This window comes from Hyperolius riggenbachi, chromosome 4, assembly GCF_040937935.1.
Source record: "Hyperolius riggenbachi isolate aHypRig1 chromosome 4, aHypRig1.pri, whole genome shotgun sequence".
Lineage (NCBI taxonomy): Eukaryota > Metazoa > Chordata > Amphibia > Anura > Hyperoliidae > Hyperolius > Hyperolius riggenbachi.
The window spans coordinates 190,223,257-190,244,152 of NC_090649.1; the positions used below are offsets into that span (position 1 = coordinate 190,223,257).

The following is a 20,896-nucleotide window of genomic DNA, read 5'->3' on the forward strand; positions in this document are numbered from 1 at the left end:
ATATTATATATAGATAGATTTAGATAGATAGATAGATAGATAGATAGATAGATAGATAGATAGATAGATAGATAGATAGATATAGATAAGATATATATATATAGATATATATAGATAGATAGATACATACACACACAGTAGTATCAAGTATACAGTGATTACATATATAAAGATGTGTATATATAGATATATATAGATATATAGATATATATATATATAGATATAGATATATATAGATATATATATATATATATATATATATATATATATATATATATATATATATCTATATATATCTATATCTATATATATATATATCTATATATCTATATATATCTATATATACACATCTTTATATATGTAATCACTGTATACTTGATACTACTGTGTGTGTATGTATCTATCTATCTATATATATCTATATATATATATCTTATCTATATCTATCTATCTATCTATCTATCTATCTATCTATCTATCTATCTATCTATCTATCTATCTATCTATCTATATATATATATATATATATATATATATATATATATATATATATGCTACACTGTATACTAAATATTGTATATGCTAACTGCTACACTATATACTAACTTTACACTACATTTAATCACGCTACAGTATATACTAAATTATATACTATATAATCACCCTACATTCTATACCTATATACTAAATCTATAATATACGCACCTAAACAAACAAAAGATCGCAATATATATTTTTTATGTACTCTACATTATGCTTAAAGAGTAACTGTTCAGGCTGCAGAAGTTAATTTAAACCTCTATTCTCCTGTGTTAAACAGTTTAGACGGAAGCCAAAAAAGGCAATAGTGAAGATAAAAATCTCTCTTACATTTGATGTGTGCTTATCAGCAAAGCTGTTAGACCCAAGAGGACGCAAGCCGCATACCATACTGCAAAGCATTCTGGGGCCCTCCCCTCGGCTGCTAAGGAGAAGTTACAGTATCAAGTTTCAGCAGCTTGTAACTCAGTCTAGCTCACAGCACTAATAAATCTCGGGCAGAGTACACTGCAGGAGTCCGCTATTGTTCCTAGCCACATGGCTAATTAAAGCGGACCCAAACCAAACATTTTTTAAATTAAAAATATTTAGTTGCACCACTCTAACACATACAAAGCTAAATAAACACTCCTTCAAGCCTATAAGCATTTCAGTGCATGCTTTTCACCCTTCTCTTTTCATAACTAGGGTTATACTGGGGGCAGCCATTAGCAATTCCTCCATTGCCGGACACTATCTACTCCACCAGTTTGCCGGAAAAATGCCGGCAATTTGAAAGGAAGGGATGGGTTTCTCCAATAAATGTAAAATATTTTATATTTGTCATCATGCAGCTGAAAAAAGGCTGCTATTTATTATTATAATTTAGAAAATAGATTTTATTTCTGAAATCTTGTCTTTTTAATTTGGGTCCACTTTAATATTAACTGCACACTAGTGTTATTCAGTACGAGCTTTTCTGTGATCAGGAAGCAGGCAGGACATGACGACACATTTGGCTTCATAGGAGACAGACAAACATGGAACCTGCCATAGCTGTCAGGAGCATCAATCTCTGCATATACTATATACAAATTCTGTGAAGTACAAACGTGGACAGTGAAATGCATATGTAATGTAAGTACAGCCAATCTTTAGCTACTGATATATGTGTTTATTTTCTCTGAGACCTTATACCTAACAGCTCCTCTTTAACAGCATTACAATACACTATACAACTACTCTATTACACTTCAATACATTAACACAAAACCTTTTTTTTTTTTTTTTTCCTACACAAGCTAGATACGATCTGTTCTGAGATATCATGCCTAGTTGCCCCTTGTGCATAAAGAGTATTTAGAGCCTGGGGAATCTGGTTTAAAACTGTGAAAATTGAAGCAGAGCAAATTTTACCACTGAAAGCAATCAAAAATAATCTGATTGGCTGTTTTTGGGTCCGACCACTCTTAAAATTTAAAGAGAAACTCCAACCTAGAATTGAACTTTATTCCAATCAGTAGCTGATACCCCCTTTTACATGAGAAATATGATTTTCACAAACAGACCATGAGGGGGTGCTGTATGACTGAGTTTGTGCTGAAACCCCTCCCACAAGAAGCTCTGAGTACCGCGGTACTGTGGGCAAACTGCCGCAATGTAACAATGTTCACAGACAGGAATTGGCTGTTTACAGCTGTCTCTAACAGCCAAAACAGCTAGGAGCAGCTACATAACCTGCCCACAGTAAAAATGTCACCATGCAATGTCAGAATGTAAATCGGGGAGAGGAAAGATTTTACAATGAGAAAACACTGACTAAATCATTTATTCCAAATTATGGTAAAAAATGAAGCACTTTTTTTACTACATTATTTTCACTGGAGTTCCTCTTTAAATCTCAGTCACCCAGTGACCGACTGTACCAAGTCCATGGCAATGCAGGCGCAGTGGTTTTCAGACTTTAAAGTCTGAAATTCCTGAAGTGAATTGGAGGCGGGGCCGGAGCATCGGTGAGTGGCTGCGCGGGCACAGGATGTCTACAGGGGACATTAGAAGCCCCGGGTAACTTCAACTCATTCCCCCCCCCACAGTATCCCTTTAAACAATGATGCTGGCCAGCCTCCCTGCTTGCTACAGTTTTTTGGCAGTTGGATGGAGCAACTGCCATTCACTAAGTGCTTTTGAAAATAAATAAATCCCGGAGAATCCCCCATAAAGTGATGGACTAGTCCAAAACCTGTCGCTTCTGTCAGATTTCTTCTACTTACTGTAAGTGACAGCAACATAGGAGAAAAGTAATTAATGGCTCATTTTACTCTGGGGAAAAAAATGCTACTTATTTGTTTATTTGTTTGTTTGCACATATTTAAAATGTTACAATTTTTCGCCATAGTGCCCCTTTAAGTGATAAAGATGCTAATCCTGCATTCAAAACTTGCAAAACTTTTTCTGCTGTTATGGTTTGGAGTTATGACATACTTTAGGAGCACTGGCCCTAGTACCAAACAGTGTCAAAGAGTTGAATGCTGGGAGTTCTTTTTATCTATAATACAGTATATTCCTCCTCTTCAATTTATTTCCCTGCCTTGCTGCTTATCAGAATTTCCCTCTGATTACTTGATTACAAGCAAGGCTGAGGTGACTCAGTGATTGGTTGTGTAAACAAAAAAAGACAGTGAAGTTGCTAGTATACACCTCAGTGGGAGTGTCTGAAGCCTCTGGGAGGAGGGCAGCTAATGAATACACATTGAGCAAGAGAAGTGAGCGGGTAAACAAGAGTCCGGGAGGATATGATGTTAGCATTAGCTTGGCAAAATGGCCACTGCCTAGAATAGGATTTTCTGCTTTTCCTTAGTAAAATTCATAGGAATCATTACGTAGATAGCACAATACATCTGTGATGTAAGTAGAAGTAGTATTTATCTACTTATATCTGTGGTTTTTATTTCTAGGTTAGCATGGGTGTCGCTTGTTCTTTAAGGCCAGAAACCCACTAGGAGCGATTTTCTGAGCGATTTACGATTTGAAAACATCTTGGTAATGTAATGCTATGGCTTTGATCCCACTTGAGCGATTTGATTTTATAAAAATCCCCCATAGCATTGCATTAGCAAGAGATTTTTCAAATTGCTAGCGATTGGAAATCGCTCCTAGTGGGTTTCTGGCCTATAACATGGATAGGCCCCTGTTACTGCCCGTTAGTGCAATGTGTAATGCATTGACTTTGACGGGGAAAATCTTCAAGGAACACATACACATTTGAAGCTATACATGGACCACATATTATTGGGCATATTGGGCAGAATTAGCAACAGCCAATAAAAATTCACCACTTTTTACCATAGACTTTTATTGGTAAAGTAGGAGGTAAAGAGGCGCTCAATGCGTATATAAAACACTGTAAAGTCACTAAAATTAAAAAAATGAGGTAGCTTACCTTACAGACGACAACTCACTTTAGATAGAACAGTTTAATAATGATAAGCACAGGCAACGCGTTTCATGGGATCTTGCCCACTTCCATAAGCCAAATAAAGTGCCGCTGTAGTCAACAAGCTGCATATGGGGCGCCTCTCTACAGTATATGAGTACTTTTTACTTTTATTGGTAAAACTTACTATTTGAACTGCAAATAGTACAGCTCTGAAGTTACATTCGCCAAACTTGGGTCATATAATCATGGGATTGACCTGACAATTTTAGGGACATTTTGGAGATGCGAATCCACGGCTGGTGCCACAAACAGCCAATTTACTTCAATGGGAAATTGAAAATACTGCCATTCTCAAAGTATTACTGCTTGAAAAATAATTTAAAAGGGGAGTCGACATATTTTTTTCCTAAAACTATTTTTTCAATTTATGCTGTGTAGAGACACCAAATTAGTGTATTGTTTGCGATTTGGTATTATTTGATGTCACAGGAAAAATTATGTTTATTCGATTTTGATTGAAAAACGATAACATTTCAAAAATTCATTTTTCTACATACATGTTTGTTTGAAAGTGAATAATGCGCACATTCTGTTTGTAGGCCACTAAATGCATACTAAAATGTATTTGTCAACTTCTCCCTGGCAAGGAGAAACCAAATACTAATGCCTTGGTCACGCTGCTAGAAAACTGGGGGGCCCAGAATTAACATTTTCACAGACTGAAAATCCAAAGCAGATTTTTTTTTTTTGCACCATGCTTCATGTATAGCAGTGCAGAAGGCCCAAGACTCCTGAATATCCCCCAAAATGACCCCGTCTAGAAAACTGGACCCCACAACTTATTCAAAAAAGGGTATAATTAGGGATTTGACCCTCTGATCTTTTCTCAATTATAGCTAACTTAAAAGCATACAATGCCCACATGGTGTTTGGAGGCTGCAAAATGCATCCTAAAACCTATTTGGCAACTCCTCCCATGCATAGAGACACTAAATATTATTGCCCTGGTCACACTGCTAGAGAACTGGGGGGGGGAGGTCAGAATCAGTTGTGTGGTTTGCATTTTATGGACTTAAAATCTCTAAGCAGATTTTTTTGCACCATACTTCATTTAAAGCAGTACAGAAAAACCCAAACCCCCTTAATTTCCACAAACATGTCCCCATCTAACACACACACACACACACACACACACACACACACACACACACACACACACACACACACACACACACACACACGAACACACACGAACACACACACACGAACACACACACACGAACACACACACACGAACACACACACACGAACACACACACACGAACACACACACACGAACACACACACACGAACACACACACACGAACACACACACACGAACACACACACACGAACACACACACACGAACGAACACACACACACGAACACACACACACACGAACACACACACACACGAACACACACACACACACACACACACACACACACACACACACACACACACACACACACACACACACACACACACACACACACACACACACACACACACACACACACACACACACACACACACACACACACACACACACACACACACACACACACACACACGAACACACACACACGAACACACACACACACACACACACACACACACACGAACACACACACACACCCCTACTTTAAATACACTGCTAACTTTTCTATGTTATCTTGTGTTTTCTTATGCTAAAGGAGTCTAGGAGTTCATTTTTCAAAAGTGCGATCACTAACTCCGCTACACGCACACACTTGTGGGGACCAATCCTGTTGAGGTCCATGATCGGACTAATCATATTGCGTGATTGACAAATCATATTACCCTCAGTATACTTTGTATACATCGTGTGCTTAGACAGTGTGCTGGTATGGTTTAGGTGATCTGTATTGTGCCTAAACAGTGCACTGGCCTGGCGTGATTTAGACTCTTTAAAAAATGCCTAGGCAGTGTGCTAGCTTGTTTAATGTATGTTGCTGAGTGCCTAGGAAGTGTGCGCTAAGGTCCTGTGCTGAATGGTTAAGCATTGTCATGGCACGATTTGTGCATTCTAGATAGTGACTAGGTAGCGTTTGATTTAGGTGATCTGTTGAGCGCTCAGGCAGTGCACTGCCATGTTTTATGCACTCTGCAGTTTGTCTAGGCCAGGCATGGGCAAACTTGGCCCTCCAGCTGTTACGGAACTACAAGCCCCGCAATGCATTTGCCTTTGAGTCATGACTGTGGCTGTCAGACTCCTGCAATGCAATGCATTGTGGGACTTGTAGTTCCTTAACAGCTGGAGGGCCAAGTTTGCCCATGCCTGGTCTAGGCAGTGTGCTGCCATGATTTAGGTAATCTGCAGAGTGCTTAGGCAGTGTGCTGCCACGATTTATGTGCTCTGCAGAGTGATTATGCAGTGCACTGGCCTGATTTCTCTTGCGGAGTTTCTAGGCAGTGTGGCATCAAACAGGATGGCCCTACCATGAAGCAACCTGAATTACACGATTCAGGGTGGCAGTGTGTAGGAGACGCATGAAGAAGAGAATGGAGAACATCAGAGAGAGGCTGGGTATATAAAGCAGCAAACAGGCAGAGCGAGATAGAGAATGAGACCTGGAACAACATGAAGAAAGAGGCCAGCGGGCAATGGCATGCCTGCCGGCAGGAGAAAGCGCACAACAGTCACACAGACTCTGTGCTACAATCTGATTGACAGCAAGAGGGAGAGTTTGAAATTTGATTGGTGGTTTTTTGTAGCAATTTATAAAATGGCAGCATTTTATAATTTGCCATTTAAATTGGTCACAGAAATCTGGTCTGTTTGGGGCTCTGACCACTTTTTTGAATTTGAACCCCAGTTACCCACTGTGCCAAATTTTTGGACTCTGGCTGTAATACTGTGAGAATGACAACTTTTTAAATGTTCTCATTAAGGTCCATAGCGAAAACCGGATTGGTTGTTTGTGACTCTGCCCACTTTTTTCAGTCTTCAAAATGTGACCGAATTATTCAGATTGACCCAATAACTAATTGACACAGGTTTGGTGAGTTTAACTTCAGAGCTGTACGAGTAGCAAAAGTTAAACATTTTCCATTGAAAGTCTAAGGGAAAAAAATGGGGTTTTCGGGAGGCCATGGCTAGGGCACAGAGGGTGACATTGGTTAACAAAGCACAAGCAACCTGTACAGTTATGGACTGAAGAAGTGTGCAAAGTTTCATAATTGTACTCCTAAAACTGTAAGAGGAGTAGTGTTAAGAAAATAGCAAAATTTGAATTGGTCATTGGTTGCTCTGCCCACTTTTGGATGTTCCCAAAAATACAACTTTTTATTCGGGGTGACGCCAACAATGGTCCGAATTTGGGGAGTGTAGCTCAGAACTGTACCAGTGGCAGCGTTTTTAAAATTTTCCCTGTCAAAGTCAATGGCGAAAATAGGGTGTTCATTGGTCACTTGACTTCACTGGCTGCGTGCTACTGACCACCTCTACTCTTGTACAGTGTAACATTTGTGCCTATTCCGATCATTAACCATCAGTTTGGACAACAGTTTCTTGACTCATTTGTATGGAACCTCAATTTAATAAAAAGAGAGGGCTGACATATGGAAATGAATCTAAGCTGTTGCATGACCAGTAAATCAATAACACATTTTTTATTTTCTGCAGAGTAGTCTGACAAAGTTTTCCGACAGTCTCCAGGAGATGATCAGTTATCATAATGTAAGTACCATATGTATGTTTTGTTACACAAGAATTCTCCTGTATGATATGTTTCTTATGCGTCTGTCAATTCAGGTTTTTAATGTTGCTTAAAGTAAACTTGTAGTCTTCAGGGGACATAACGTTAGATACTTACCTAGGTAGAGGGAAGATTCATCTGGATTATCCAGATGCTTCCCTCTGCCTAGATGTCCCCCCGTCTCCAAGATTACAGGTTCTCTTTAAAGTCCCCTACATAACTTTTTCATAACTTAAATTATTTTAATGTATCATCTAGGGCACCATTGTTATACCAGCTCTGGGAATTTATGAGGAGGTGTACAGGGGAGAGAGATTGTGGGGAGCTTTGTAGGTTAGCGTTAAGAGTTTGAACTGGATCCTCTCATGAATTGGCAGCCAATGCCCAGCTTGACAGAGAGGAGCAGCAGAGGAAGAGCGAGAAGAGAGAGGAATGATTCGAGCAGCCGAGTTCAGTACAGTTTGGAGCAGTGTCAGTCTGTTAGTTGCCAGTCCACAAAGTAGTATATTACAGTAAACCAAACTAGATATAAGAGCATCGCTTATCTGGAGGCGCCTCAAATTACCCCTTGATCATCGTGGGAACATTAGACAATATAATGGAAAAATGCCAGTGCTACATAAATGCATAAGCATAATAATCCATGTGTGCCCATTTTTGTGATTGTGCTGCCTAGCAGCTGCTATTTGTCTCTTCTTGGATTACACTATGTGATCAACTTATAGGATCAGGAGTGGATTAAAGCACAGGGAGAGGTGCCAAGGTTTAATATCTTCAATGATACTGAAATCTTGAAGGGCTAAATATACACAGACTAAAAAAGGGCTCTTCGAGGGAGTTTCAGTGGAAAAAATGGAGCTTGTAGTAAACCTTATTAATTACAATTTTTGTTTATTTGGACAGTCTTGTAGCTCCACTGATCATCCCTGCTTGTCTATAAAATGTGCGAACAGTGAATTTAAAGGACAACTGTAGTGAGCAGAAAATGGAGGCCGCCTTATTTATTTCCTTTTAAACAATTCCAGTTACCTGGCAGCCCTGCTGATCTATTTGGCTGCAGTAGTGTTTGAATAACACCAGAGATAAGCATGTGACCAATCTTGTCAGATCTGACAATAATGTTCAAAACATTTGATCTGCTGCATGCATGTTCAGGGTTGTTCATGCTTGTTCTATGTCTAAAAGTATTAGAGGTAGAGGATCAGCAGGACAGCCAGGCAACTGGTATTGTTTAAAAGGAAATAAATATGGCAGCCTCCATATCCCTCGTGTTACAGCTGTCCTTACAGAAAGATGGTAAAATGTTAGTAACAACAATTAAAGTAGGGCTGTGGAGTTATTGAATATCTGGAGTTGGAGTCAGCAAAATGTACTGACCCAAACTCCTATTTAAATAGTAATAAAAAATGTTATATGTTAAATTGTCCTATTTTACAAATAAGTCATAGTAAAGTGCACTGCTGTGTAGTGTGTTGTTGCCTCACTGGTTTAACATCCAGCTAAACTATGATGCAACCTCACATGCAGTCTAGATTACAGTACATTACAAAAAGTGTTTTCACTGTATTTGAAATGTAATCTGTTTAAATAAGTTGATTTGAGTTTAAACGTGTAATTATGCTTTACAACCAGTTCCACAGGAGTTTAAAGGCGCGTACACACGCCATACTTTAGCAAATGACTGGTCCGGCAGACTCTTCCCGCTGGGCGGGCGTTCTGCCGACAGTGGGACGTGTGTACAGTCTGTCAGCAGACTGATAAGACTGTTTCTGACAGATCCGCTAAGCGGATCTGTCAAAAACATCTGCCGACAGTGTGTACACATGTGCTACTGTCGGCAGAACGTCCGCCTAGCGGGAGGATCTGACGGACCCGTCGTTTGCTAAAGTATGGCGTGTGTACGCGCCTTAACATTTGACTCATGAAATAAATTATTCGTGATGTATTATAATGTTGGCTTTACCGTTTATGTGATCAGGATTATACATTAAAGTGCCACTGAAGTGAAAAAAACAACAACTTATGATATAATGAATTGTATGTGTAGTACGGTTAATTAATAGAACATTAGTAGCAGAAAGAAAGAAGAGGCTCATATTTTTATTTTCTGTTTATATAGCCATTTTTCAAAAACATTGCATCATTCTCTATTTGCAGTTTACAATTTACACTCTGCATTTTAAATGATGAAACAGAGCAGAGCTAATGACCCTTTGAACTTCCTGGCAGAAAAACCTTAAACAGTAAACGGTGAGAGACCGGTTGAGATAAGTGCTTTAGAAAATAGCATTGCTCTCTGACTAAATTAGTCGGAGAGCTCAGAGAAGCTTCTTACTTCTTTCTGTACTGGTCCTACACATACAAATCATCTCATAAGTGTATTTTCACTTCAGAATCCCTTTAATACTATATTCTAACTGTACTTTTCCTGCACACCTGCTTTGAATTCACTGAGAATGTTGTGCACTTTTTTTTTCAATTTTTTTTTTTTTTTTTTTTTTAAAGACAAATTTTATTGAAATTTGCTTAAAGATACAACACCACCTGTCTGCTGACTGGTGCAACAGATAAACCAGAACAAAACATACAACATGATTATATTTAAATTTGTAGCAGAGTGCGGCCCAGGGTAGGTACTCACCACGGGAGGGGAAGCCTCCGGATCCTAATGAGGCTTCCTCCGTCCCACGGGGGTCTCGCTGCAGCCCTCCGACCAGCTGCCCGACAGACCTGACAGCTTGTTCAATATTTACCTTTCCAGGCTCCAGCGGGGGCGCTGTTGCTGCTCTTCTGACGTAGATAGGCGGAAATAGCCGATCTCCGTCAGGTCCGCTCTACTGCGCAGGAGACTTGCGCCTGCGCAGTAGAGCAGCCTGACGGAGATTGGCTATTTCCGCCTATCTCCGTGGGAAGAGCAGATCCTGCGCTGGAGCCAAAAGTTAAATATTTACATCGCCGCCGCTCCGGGAGGATTTTCGCCGCCGCCGTGAGACCGAGGAGGACGGGGGAAGCCTCAATAGGATCTGGAGGCTTCCCCACCCGAGGTGAGCACCCCCTAGGGGAGGTTTTTTCGTTACAGATTTTCTTTAAGTATCGTTAGTTCTTGCTTAACCTCCTTGGCAGTTATCACGTTTCAGGCTCGGGGGAAAAAAAACAAACGAGGAGTGGTAACCCCGAGAGTCACTCGTGGTAGCCGCCGGCAGGACTATGCAGAGCATGGTGCACAGCGGGGGGTTTTCACTCACCTCCCCAGGGATCCAGACGCTGGCAGCCCTTCTTCCTGTCCTCCGAGTCTCTGCATTCCTCGGGTGAGATAGCCGTTTGTCGTCATGACAACATCGATTTCACTGCAAGGCTACAGGGACACACTGAGGATGGAGGGAGAACTGCAGCACTGGGTCCCAGGGAGGTGAGTAAATGCTGGGGCTGCTGCAGATATCTATGCAGTGTGATTTTATTCCCGGTCTTAGGGTCGTCGTCCCCAAATTGAGATGTGAAAGCATGCCGGACCTGGAGAAACCGCAAAAAGGATTTATTAGGGAAACTATATGTTTCCTTCAGCTGATCAAAGGTCATAAGATGTCCATCTAACACTGGGTCCCTGAGCCTTGTGATGCCATGAGAAACCCAAAGGCCAGAACCCGGGGCTGTGAGAAATTGAGAGAAGGATTTCTTATTCGATAATGGCAGATAAGGGGAATATTGTGAAAGTCGTGCTTGGTTTTTATGGGCCGCCTCCCATGCCTGTATAACTGTTAACTTACTATTCCGATGCAAAGTAGAGCATCTCCTTCCCCTGAAAGGGAGACTGGCCAGGGCAGTCAAGGAGCCGATTACTGCCGCTTTAGTTTTGTTGGAGGGGTTCTCGGGGGATTGAGAAAACCACCACCGCATGGTGACTAAGACAGCAGCCCAGTAATAAAAATTAAAGATTGATAAGCCTATCCCCCTTCATCTTTAGGTAATGGTAGTGTCTGGAGAGCAATTCTAAGGGCTTAGAGTTCCATAAACGGCGGGAAGAAATATTAGCTTATATTTCTTTGAAGGTAGAGTTAGATATTGGGATGGACGAATCAGATCAGATAGTGTTCCCTCCTACTTTAAGGCCCCTTTCACACTAGGCCTCTCTCTTTATATTGTGTTACTCTTTCTGCATGCAGGGCCTAGCACACTAACCCCATTGTGTCGTGTTGCGCCAAAAGTGCCAGATTCACTACCAACCTGCCCCACAGTCAACAGCAGGCTACTTCCGTGGCAACAGAATACATGTAAGTCAATGGGCGATACAGATAATGTAAATACATTGGCAGAGGTGCAGCCCACATGTGCGGAACTATGCAAATACAAGAAGGAAGCCGGGAATCCTATTGACACACTTCCTGTTTCAGGGGATAAGTCACTGGGCAATGGGTATGCCGGGGGGGAGTGGCGCTATGCATATGACCCTGTCGGCACACTGTGCCGCAGGGTCATATGAATGTCGTTTTTGATGTTGCAATGGGAGCATAGCATCGCACCACGGTGCTTGCTTCAGGTGCGAAAATAGCCTAAAGTGTTGTTCCTTTAGTGAGGAATAGTGTCCCTGGGGGGTACTTACCTCAGGAGGGCGAAGCCTCTGGATTCTAAAGAGGCTTCCCCTGGCGTCCTCAGCAGAGGGGGTTCAGCGCTGGCTCCCCTTGTCGCCGCTTGACTATGGTGCGCGCATGCTCACTAATAGCTCGCCGCCCGGACTCCAGCGAAAATAGCCCAGATTCGGTTATTATTTACAGTGGAGTGCTCAGGCAGGACATTGTAAATATTATTACTGCTATTGGTTTGTGGGTCCCTGCGCTGGATCAAACTGCTTGAGGAGGACAGGGGAAGCCTCAGTAGAATCCAGAGGCTTTCCCTTCCCCAGGTAAGTAACCCCCAGGGGCACTTTTTCTCTCTACCGGTTTACTTTAAGCGTAAAGCCTTGTACACACATACGAGCCATGTTGCTGTTGCTATGTGGGGGGTGCAGAGGACAGACGTAGCAGCATGGGAACAATGTCCCACAGTGGGCAAGGTTAGAGGAGAGAACAGCCTTTTAAAATTGCTTAGTGTTAACAGTTGAAGTGCTTTGTATACTGTGTTCTTTAAATAAAATAACACACAAAGCGTGGAAACATTATTATATTAATTAATGTATATGTTATGGCCAAAACCAGAAATCGGCCAATTCTAGAATTGGCCGGCCATTTCTAGAACTGGCTGATTTGATGTCGGCCAAAGTCCAAAATGCTGGGAATTTCTGACATTGGCCGGCCAGTTCTAGAAACGGCCAAAGTCAGTCGGCCAAAGTCTAAAACGCACAAATCCCAGAACATCCTGGGTCCTGTCTGGCAGCATGAATGGCATTCAAAACTTCCTCCCTGCTCTGAAATATGCTCAAAAGCATAATAACCTTTACAGAAAAATCTCTCTTTGTTACAGCTGATACAAATCCGACAATCTGCAGTTTGTTTACTTCCTGCTTTCATGGAAGTAGACCTATTGTTAACAATCCCGTGTTTACCAATCTACTGCCATGCCTGAGAGATCAAATTACAACTTGTGCTTAGTCACAGATTAGGGTGAATAAGACAGGATAAACTCTCTAAATACATACAGGGTGCATTTCAGGGTGACATGCACCTGGATTTAGAGGCACAGCCACATGGATTGGATTATATAATAATGATTGAGGAATAATTACAGCCATTGCTACCTGTTATAGATCCCCCTCACACACACATTGGAGGAATCGCAATCTGCCTTTCATAGTCAGCAGCTCCACCAGGCAATGATGTGTGGGCATCACGTGTGACATCCGTGAAAGTTTTGGAGGAAATTGTGCTGTCGGTGCGCAGAAACAGAGACATCAGGGAGGATACAGACTAAAGAGGTGCGCGATAATTCAAGGCACCGGGTGGCGGCGGGAGGGGCGGTGCCGCTGCCAGGCGGCTAGTGATACAAATTATCGGCACTGCAGCTCTAGCTTTGCACGGTCTCTGTGAGAATGAGCCAGTGGGGAGCGGTGAAGTGCTAAAGACGGAATGCAGATGAGACGGAAGAAGAAGGTGGCAGAGATGCATCCGGCAGCATTAAAGGCAGCCCTGGGTCCTGTGACGAAGACGGTGCTTTGGGATGGGAATATCTGGGCGGTGGTGGCAGCTGTTTGCTCACTTTCGGCATGTAACAGAAGCTGCGAGCGGGGACATCGGGACTTGGCCGGCCACATCTAGTCATAATGCGTTCTGGCCGGCCAAAGTCCGATGTGAACCCTCATTTTGCACACTGGCCGGATCAGCCGGCCACTTCTAGTTTTGACCGGCCAGAACCCGAAGTGGCCAGACTTCGGGTTCTGGCCGTAACATGTATAAATCAATTCTGAGTCAAAGGTTTAATGTACCTACTCCACAGCCCTGAATAAAAGAATTGAATTTATTAAATTGGAATTGTACATCTGCTCAGTTTGCACTGTTTTAGCCACTGCTAATCTATCCTTACAACGGTATCCTGAAGCTGTTAAAATGATTAATTGAAATATTGTTTTCTGGGATAATTTCAGGGTTTAGTTGATAGTATGTGAGGAAAAGGAAATCCTTATGGAACACGTGAAGAGGAAATGGATAATTGTCACTGCTTTTATGATGCTACTGGCTAGTTGTCTTTGTTGTCTGTGAAGTGAGAAAAACAGTGAATGATCCCGCTTATTCTTGTCCTGGCTTATACTGTGAAGGAAAAGTGAAAGTCTGTGACCTCACCGCTTTCCACACAGGAACAAGGAAATGCTCTGGTATTTCCACAAGATTATGATTTCATATTAGTGAAAGCATACAGCATGTTAGGAAGTACTTTTATTGTTCAATTACCTTATATGCGCACAGATAAATCAACACCTTAAAACAAGGCATTAAAAAAGTGCCAGAATATCTATCAGTGAGGCTTCCTTTGCACCACCGGCTTCCATATATAAGTAGTCCACAACTTATGAACGCCCGACTTACGAACTACCCACCGATACAAATGGCCCAAATTCTTTGACTCTCTGAGAGCAAGTAAAAAATGTTTTTCCCTGAATGCAATCAATAGAAAAACTGAGGAGAAAAACGCAGCATGCAGTAACGATTAAAAATCGGAATCGGATGTAAAAACAGATTAAAAATCAGAATTGCATGCAGTGTGCAGGGAGCCTTAAAACTTGTAGTTGTCGAGAAATTTGATTTTTAAAAAATTCAAAGACAAAAGATGGCTTTAAACTCAGTAAAATGACATGTTGCTACGATACATTCTTCTATTGTATATAGCGAGTTCTGAGTTCTGCATTCACATTTTATACGTTTTAAAGCAGACTTGTGATGCAGCACTAGGACCTTCTGGAAGTTTGGGTGGATTACATGAAATCAATTCAATTTCAAAATCGTAATTGTGTATAATTGCAAAATTTTGCATACAATTTTACGTAAGTGATATTAGCATGTTACGATCATCATTAGGACAGAAGAAGGCACGAAGGGGGACTGGGGGCAGAAGTAGAGCCAGAGGGACACTAAGGAAACAGGGGGATGGAGGTAACATGAGTGGGCAGAGGTGGCGCAAAGGGGGACACTGAAGGCACAGGGAACAGAGGTGACACTCGAGGCACAGGTGGGCACCGAGGAAGTACAGGGGGCAGAGATGACACAGTGTTCCGACTTAGAGTACCTGAACTGAAAATAAAAAGTCAAAATAAACATACACAGGTCATACTTACCTCTTGTGTAGTGTACTGCTCAATCTCTTTCTCCTCTCCTGCTTCCTGTTTGTCCACTGTGATCAATTAAATTCTCCATCCTCCAATTTGAAAATGGCCATTACCCCATAACAGCTTCTTGGTCAGCACACTGTTAAAATGTTATATCGCCCGCTTGAGCCATAGGGAAACGTGGACATTACCTTGCACATTCATTTGTAACTGACAGCTGCTGATATATAACTGACAGCAACTGGTATATTTCAGTTCTGACAAAATCTTGTCAGAACTGGAAGGGATCACTGTAAGAAGAAAATGCTGAGCTTCTGAGCGCAACTGATGGTGAGGTTAGTATGTAATATTCATTTGCAGCTACATTATACGTTTATTTTAAATAATTTTACTCAGTTCAGGTTCCCTTTAAGAACAGATTCAGGCTAAGAATTGAACCTATAGTCCATATCTCATTTCTTATCCAATGACTATCTGTACTGAGGGTGCCCCAGGCAGTGTGAGTGTTGGAAGCACATGATGTGCAGAGCATGCTTTGGAGAGTGTGCTAGTCCTCCATAATAATCCCTCAGTGTCTCTGCGTCCCATGTCCGTGTGTGTCCCTTCTGCGCTCTGCGCATGCGGCAGACGTGTGTGCGTGCGCAGTGGGCGCATACGCAGTGACAGACCTTGCCCGTTTTTAAACAGGCTACGATCACTAGTAGTTTATATTTACCTCCTTGTGCCAACACCTCATATCTTCTTATTACTCCCAGGAGTTCTAGGACAGTCATTTTAGACATGTGACTCACTGTCAATGTGACTAAAGTTACTGTTCCAGAGCTCACTCAAAGAGCATGAAGTGACAGGGACTCCCACTGACACTTGAAGCAGAAAAATATACACAACAAACATGCCCTTTAATGTTCACATTGCACCCTATAGGGTTCAATCATGTGCTCTTCACAGGGGAAGAAGAGGGTTAGTCTATTCGCAGGTCATGTTGTTTTCCAGGATTTTGGCAGCAAAACTTCTGGCCTAGTAGACATGTTGGCAAGTATTTATTAGTATTTTTTTGTCATGACCATCCCGTTTCAAAATTCTAATGTGTTTGAAATTGAAACTTAAATTAGTTGAGTGATGTTTTTTTCTCTTGCAAATATATTTCAGACCCTGTTTGACCAAGCTCAAAGATCGATCAAAACTCAGCTCCAGATGTTTGTGAAAGAGTAAGTTATGGCTCAGCAGTTTTCTTTAGCTCTTTAAAAGTATTTGGCTGGGTGTTGCTTAGCTCTTCATACACACTGAAAACTAGTACTTCATCACTTGGAGACGTTCATGCTGTACCAGTGCAAATTAAGCTTGTAAATGTGTAATAACTGATTTGTATAGATTTTTCAGTAACTTTGTGACCCATGCAGCTGTAGTTCAGTGCCTGCGTCAGGCAAACTTCTGTAGTTTATTTGCGATGGCAGTTTAGATATGACAGGTGTAAATGTAACAAATGGTCAGTTGCATTTCCTATTTAGACAAAGGCAAGATAAGGACATGTGTGACCGATATGTTGTGGTGAATCTATCACAGCTGGATTTCATTTGTGAGAAACAGCATAAGAGCTGTTTCTTACGCTCCGTGCATGTATTTGCTAATGAATATTGCTGGCAATTTCCACATGGTGTGAGAGCTAAATGTTGTACTGATTAAGTTGTGTTCTGTGAGACATGAACATCAGGCACGCTTTTGAGAAAGGTCAGTTAAGTTGAGTACATTATTTACTTGGATTCTCTCTGATTTGCATTTTGGATGAAAAAATGACTTGTCTGTATTACTTTTCTTGTGTGGCTTACGCACAGTAACAACAAAACTGAATGTTATGATGGTTTGCATTTAAATAGTGTCACACCCAACCACTGAATTTGGTATTATAAGCAAAGTACTTAAAAAAGCTGGGCAAAAGTGCTGGCTACATTTACAAAAATGCACCATAAAGCAATGTTTGTCATACAATTACATGCAAAGGGTGGTCCAGAGTAGGAGGGATGCATGTGAGAGATCATTTACGTGGGATTGGGAAGAGGTAACTAGGGTTGATGGTTGCAGATCATCATAGCAGAACCCAGAATCTTTTTTTTATTTTTTTATTTTGGTCAAATACGTTTGCACTTGCAAGGAATTTGACTTGGCAGATGCTTAACCACTTCACTACTGAGGGGTTTTCCCCCTTCTGTACCAAAGCAATTTGCTCCTTCCATTCATTTGCCAATAACTTTCCCTACTTATCACAACGAAACGATCCATAGCTTGGTTTTTTGCCACCAGTTAGGTAACTATAGGAGAGTGTGGGAGGTAAAGGGCTAATTTTGATAGTGTGTGTTTTTGTGTGTCTATTTTTATTACCCCCCAAAAAATGTATGTAGATGTAATTTTACTATTTGGCCACAAGATATCCTCGTGCATACTCTTCCTGCGTGTGCTAATAGTATGTGACAAGGAAGTTATGTGTGTATGTGTAACTGTGTTTTTTAGAATGACCGCAGGCATCTCCTTGATGCCGGCGATCATTGACACGGGGACTTACATCTCTGCATTCTCATTCATTGATCTCACTAATGGGCGTCGTCGATCGCAAGCGGGAGTGCGTGGTGGCAACGGACTATTATATCTACGTCCTTTGGCAGGAACTGAAGTCCTGCAAGATATAGATAATCTGGCTCAAACCACAAATGTGATTAACCACTTAAGTCTATCTGGACAGATATATCCGACCAGATAGACTGCGCTGCTGCTGCCTGAGGCGCGCGATTGCGCATGCTCCTGTCACCTGCTGTTAGCCTCCAGATCAATGAATGGGAATATAGTTCCCATTCATCGATCTAAGTCTCCCGCAGAAAAACAGACGGTCTCTTATCAGAGGCCGTGGTCTTTCTGCAAAGAAAAATAGTTTCCCGTCGTCCTTGTGCTTCCTGGAAGCTAGATCGTTCGCTTCCAGGAAGCACAAGGACAAGGAGGACGGGAAACTATTTTTTTGACTGTGGATATCTTGTGGCCAAATAGTAAACTACACCCACATACATTTTTTTTTTAATATTAAATAAATACATTATATTACATTTAAAATTAGCTGTTTACCTCCAACACCAAAAATTGCCCAAATACATTTTTTTATAAAAAAAATAATAAAAAATTGAAATTAATAAAAATAATAATAATAAAAAAAACAACATAAATAGTTACCTAAGGGTCTGAACTTTTTAAATATGCATGTGAAGAGAGTATATTAATATAATTTGTAAATTATAAGCTTGTAAATGCGGATGGACCCAAATTGAAAAAATGAACCTTTATTTCCAAATAAAATATTGAGGCCATAAATTGTGATAGGAACATAATTTAAACAATGTAATAACAGGGACAACTGGGCAAATAAAATACATAGGTTTTAATTACGGTAGCATTTATTAATTTCAAACTATTACAAAAACTGAAATCTTAAACTTCCTGCTAAAATGGATTTAGAATAAAATAATTCTCAGCAAAATGTACCACCCAAAGAAAGGCTAAATGGTGGTGTAAAAAACAAGATATAGATCATTTCATTGTGATAAGTAGTGATAAAGTTATTGGCGAATTAATGGGAGGTGAAAGTTGCTCGGGTGCATAAAGTGGACAACACTGTAGGCTGAAGTGGTTATTGGACACAACATATACTCTGGACAAGAAGTTCTTTATAATCCACTATTTAACTCTCTGAAATGTATGTTGTTTTTTTCATTATCGTACCAGTGGCACTAGTGTCACACTTTGGTCAATAGTGCAGTCATTTGTTGTAACAGTTGTACATACCAAAAGCGGACATGGAGCCCCAGTACAGATTCACAAGAAGACCAGGTAGGAAATGATAACTTCACAGGAGAAGAGGATCTTTTCATTATGTGTTATAGGCTGGATATCCGCTTTAAGCATTAGAATCTATACGTGTGAGACAATAATTAAAGTGGACATTTCTCTTTCCAGAGATCTTCGAAAATTCAAAGATGCCAAGAGACAGTTTGACAAAGTCAGTGAAGAAAAAGAAAATGCCTTGGCTAAAAATGCCCAGGTGCCACGAACTAAACTACATGAGGTGGAAGAGGCTACCAACATCTTGACTGCAACACGGAAATGCTTCAGGCACATTGCACTAGACTATGTTTTACAGGTAAAAAGCTTCCAGTGTCATCTTCTAGACCACTGCCTGGGACCCCCTTGAAGTTTTTGTCCTCGTTCCCCACTCTGCATGAGTGCAGCTGTGCTGCAGCCAGTTGAGTTCAGCCGCACCAATATCAGACACCGTACAGCCATAATAATATGTCTGACAAGCTCTTGTCGTATGCGTTCAGGAAGTCCGGTGGTCCCTCTTCAATTTGTTTCTATTTGGTTCGAATCAGGTATACTTGAAGTAGTTGCCATCATCTCTAGGGTCACATCATATCATAATGAGGGTTCCCGTGAGATTTGCAGATTACTGGTTGTGTCATTGCAGTTGCATTTAGCATCCACAGATTGTTTTTTTTGTTAATCTTTCCAGGACTGTCTGAGTTTATTAAATAAGTTTTCACTGTGAGTGCTGCCATGAGCCTGCAGTCACACAATACCTAAATAATCAACCTTCCACCACCCCCACGCAAACATAGGCAGCAAACTTTTACCTGTCCATACCTAACAATTTCTATAAATCCAGTTCAGATTTACTGGATAATGTATGATGCCCCCATTAGAGCTGCTGGAAGGCTCTGGTGCTACCTCAGTAAATTAGACCCCTTGTGTTTATTTTATTGCTGTATAACACGCTGCTCTGAAAGCTTGTTTTTTTAAATATGTTTGCACACTAATGTTGTTTCTGTCTGTATTTGATGCATGTCTTCTGTAGAACGCAGTTTGGTTACTTTTTAATTGCTAGTGCAAATTCTTGTGGTGACAACAGCTTGACCTCTAGTGAGTTCTGATTACATGTGGCCTTTGCACTGGCATGCGTGAGCGCTTGCTTCTTAGTTAAACATCATGTATTATAAATGATGAGCAATGGTTAGCATGCTGTATGTGGTCAAGCAGTACTCAGCATTATTACTTACAAGCTTGCTTTTTTCTTTAATAGATAAATGTACTCCAATCCAAAAGAAGGTCTGAGATCTTAAAATCTGTAAGTTTCAAATGCATTTGCTCAACTTCATTGATGATTGATGATGCCTTGTTAATGGTATTAATGGAGTCTATATAGGTATGAACAGCGCTGAGAGTAGTAGTTGGATAATATAAGCTTTAATAGATTGTTATGGTCTGTATATATTCAGGATAGATTTCAAAGCACAAGGTCAAATGTTAAAAATACAGAATTTAAAATCTGTAAAAAGTCTCACAGCATATAGCTAGAGTGCATATATTGCATACACATACCCTGTATGTGTTTAGGATT

At 40.9% G+C, this 20,896-nt stretch overlaps 1 protein-coding gene across 1 annotated transcript in view; it reads left to right on the forward strand.

The window, feature by feature from the left end:
• Window positions 1-20,896, forward strand: part of ACAP2 (ArfGAP with coiled-coil, ankyrin repeat and PH domains 2) — a 121,992-nt gene that overhangs the window by 43,844 nt on the left and 57,252 nt on the right. The window contains exons 4-7 of the mRNA XM_068233321.1: window positions 7,646-7,699; window positions 16,615-16,673; window positions 19,459-19,642; window positions 20,579-20,623. Coding sequence (XP_068089422.1) covers window positions 7,646-7,699; window positions 16,615-16,673; window positions 19,459-19,642; window positions 20,579-20,623 — 342 coding nt within the window. The remainder of the gene's footprint in view (window positions 1-7,645; window positions 7,700-16,614; window positions 16,674-19,458; window positions 19,643-20,578; window positions 20,624-20,896) is intronic.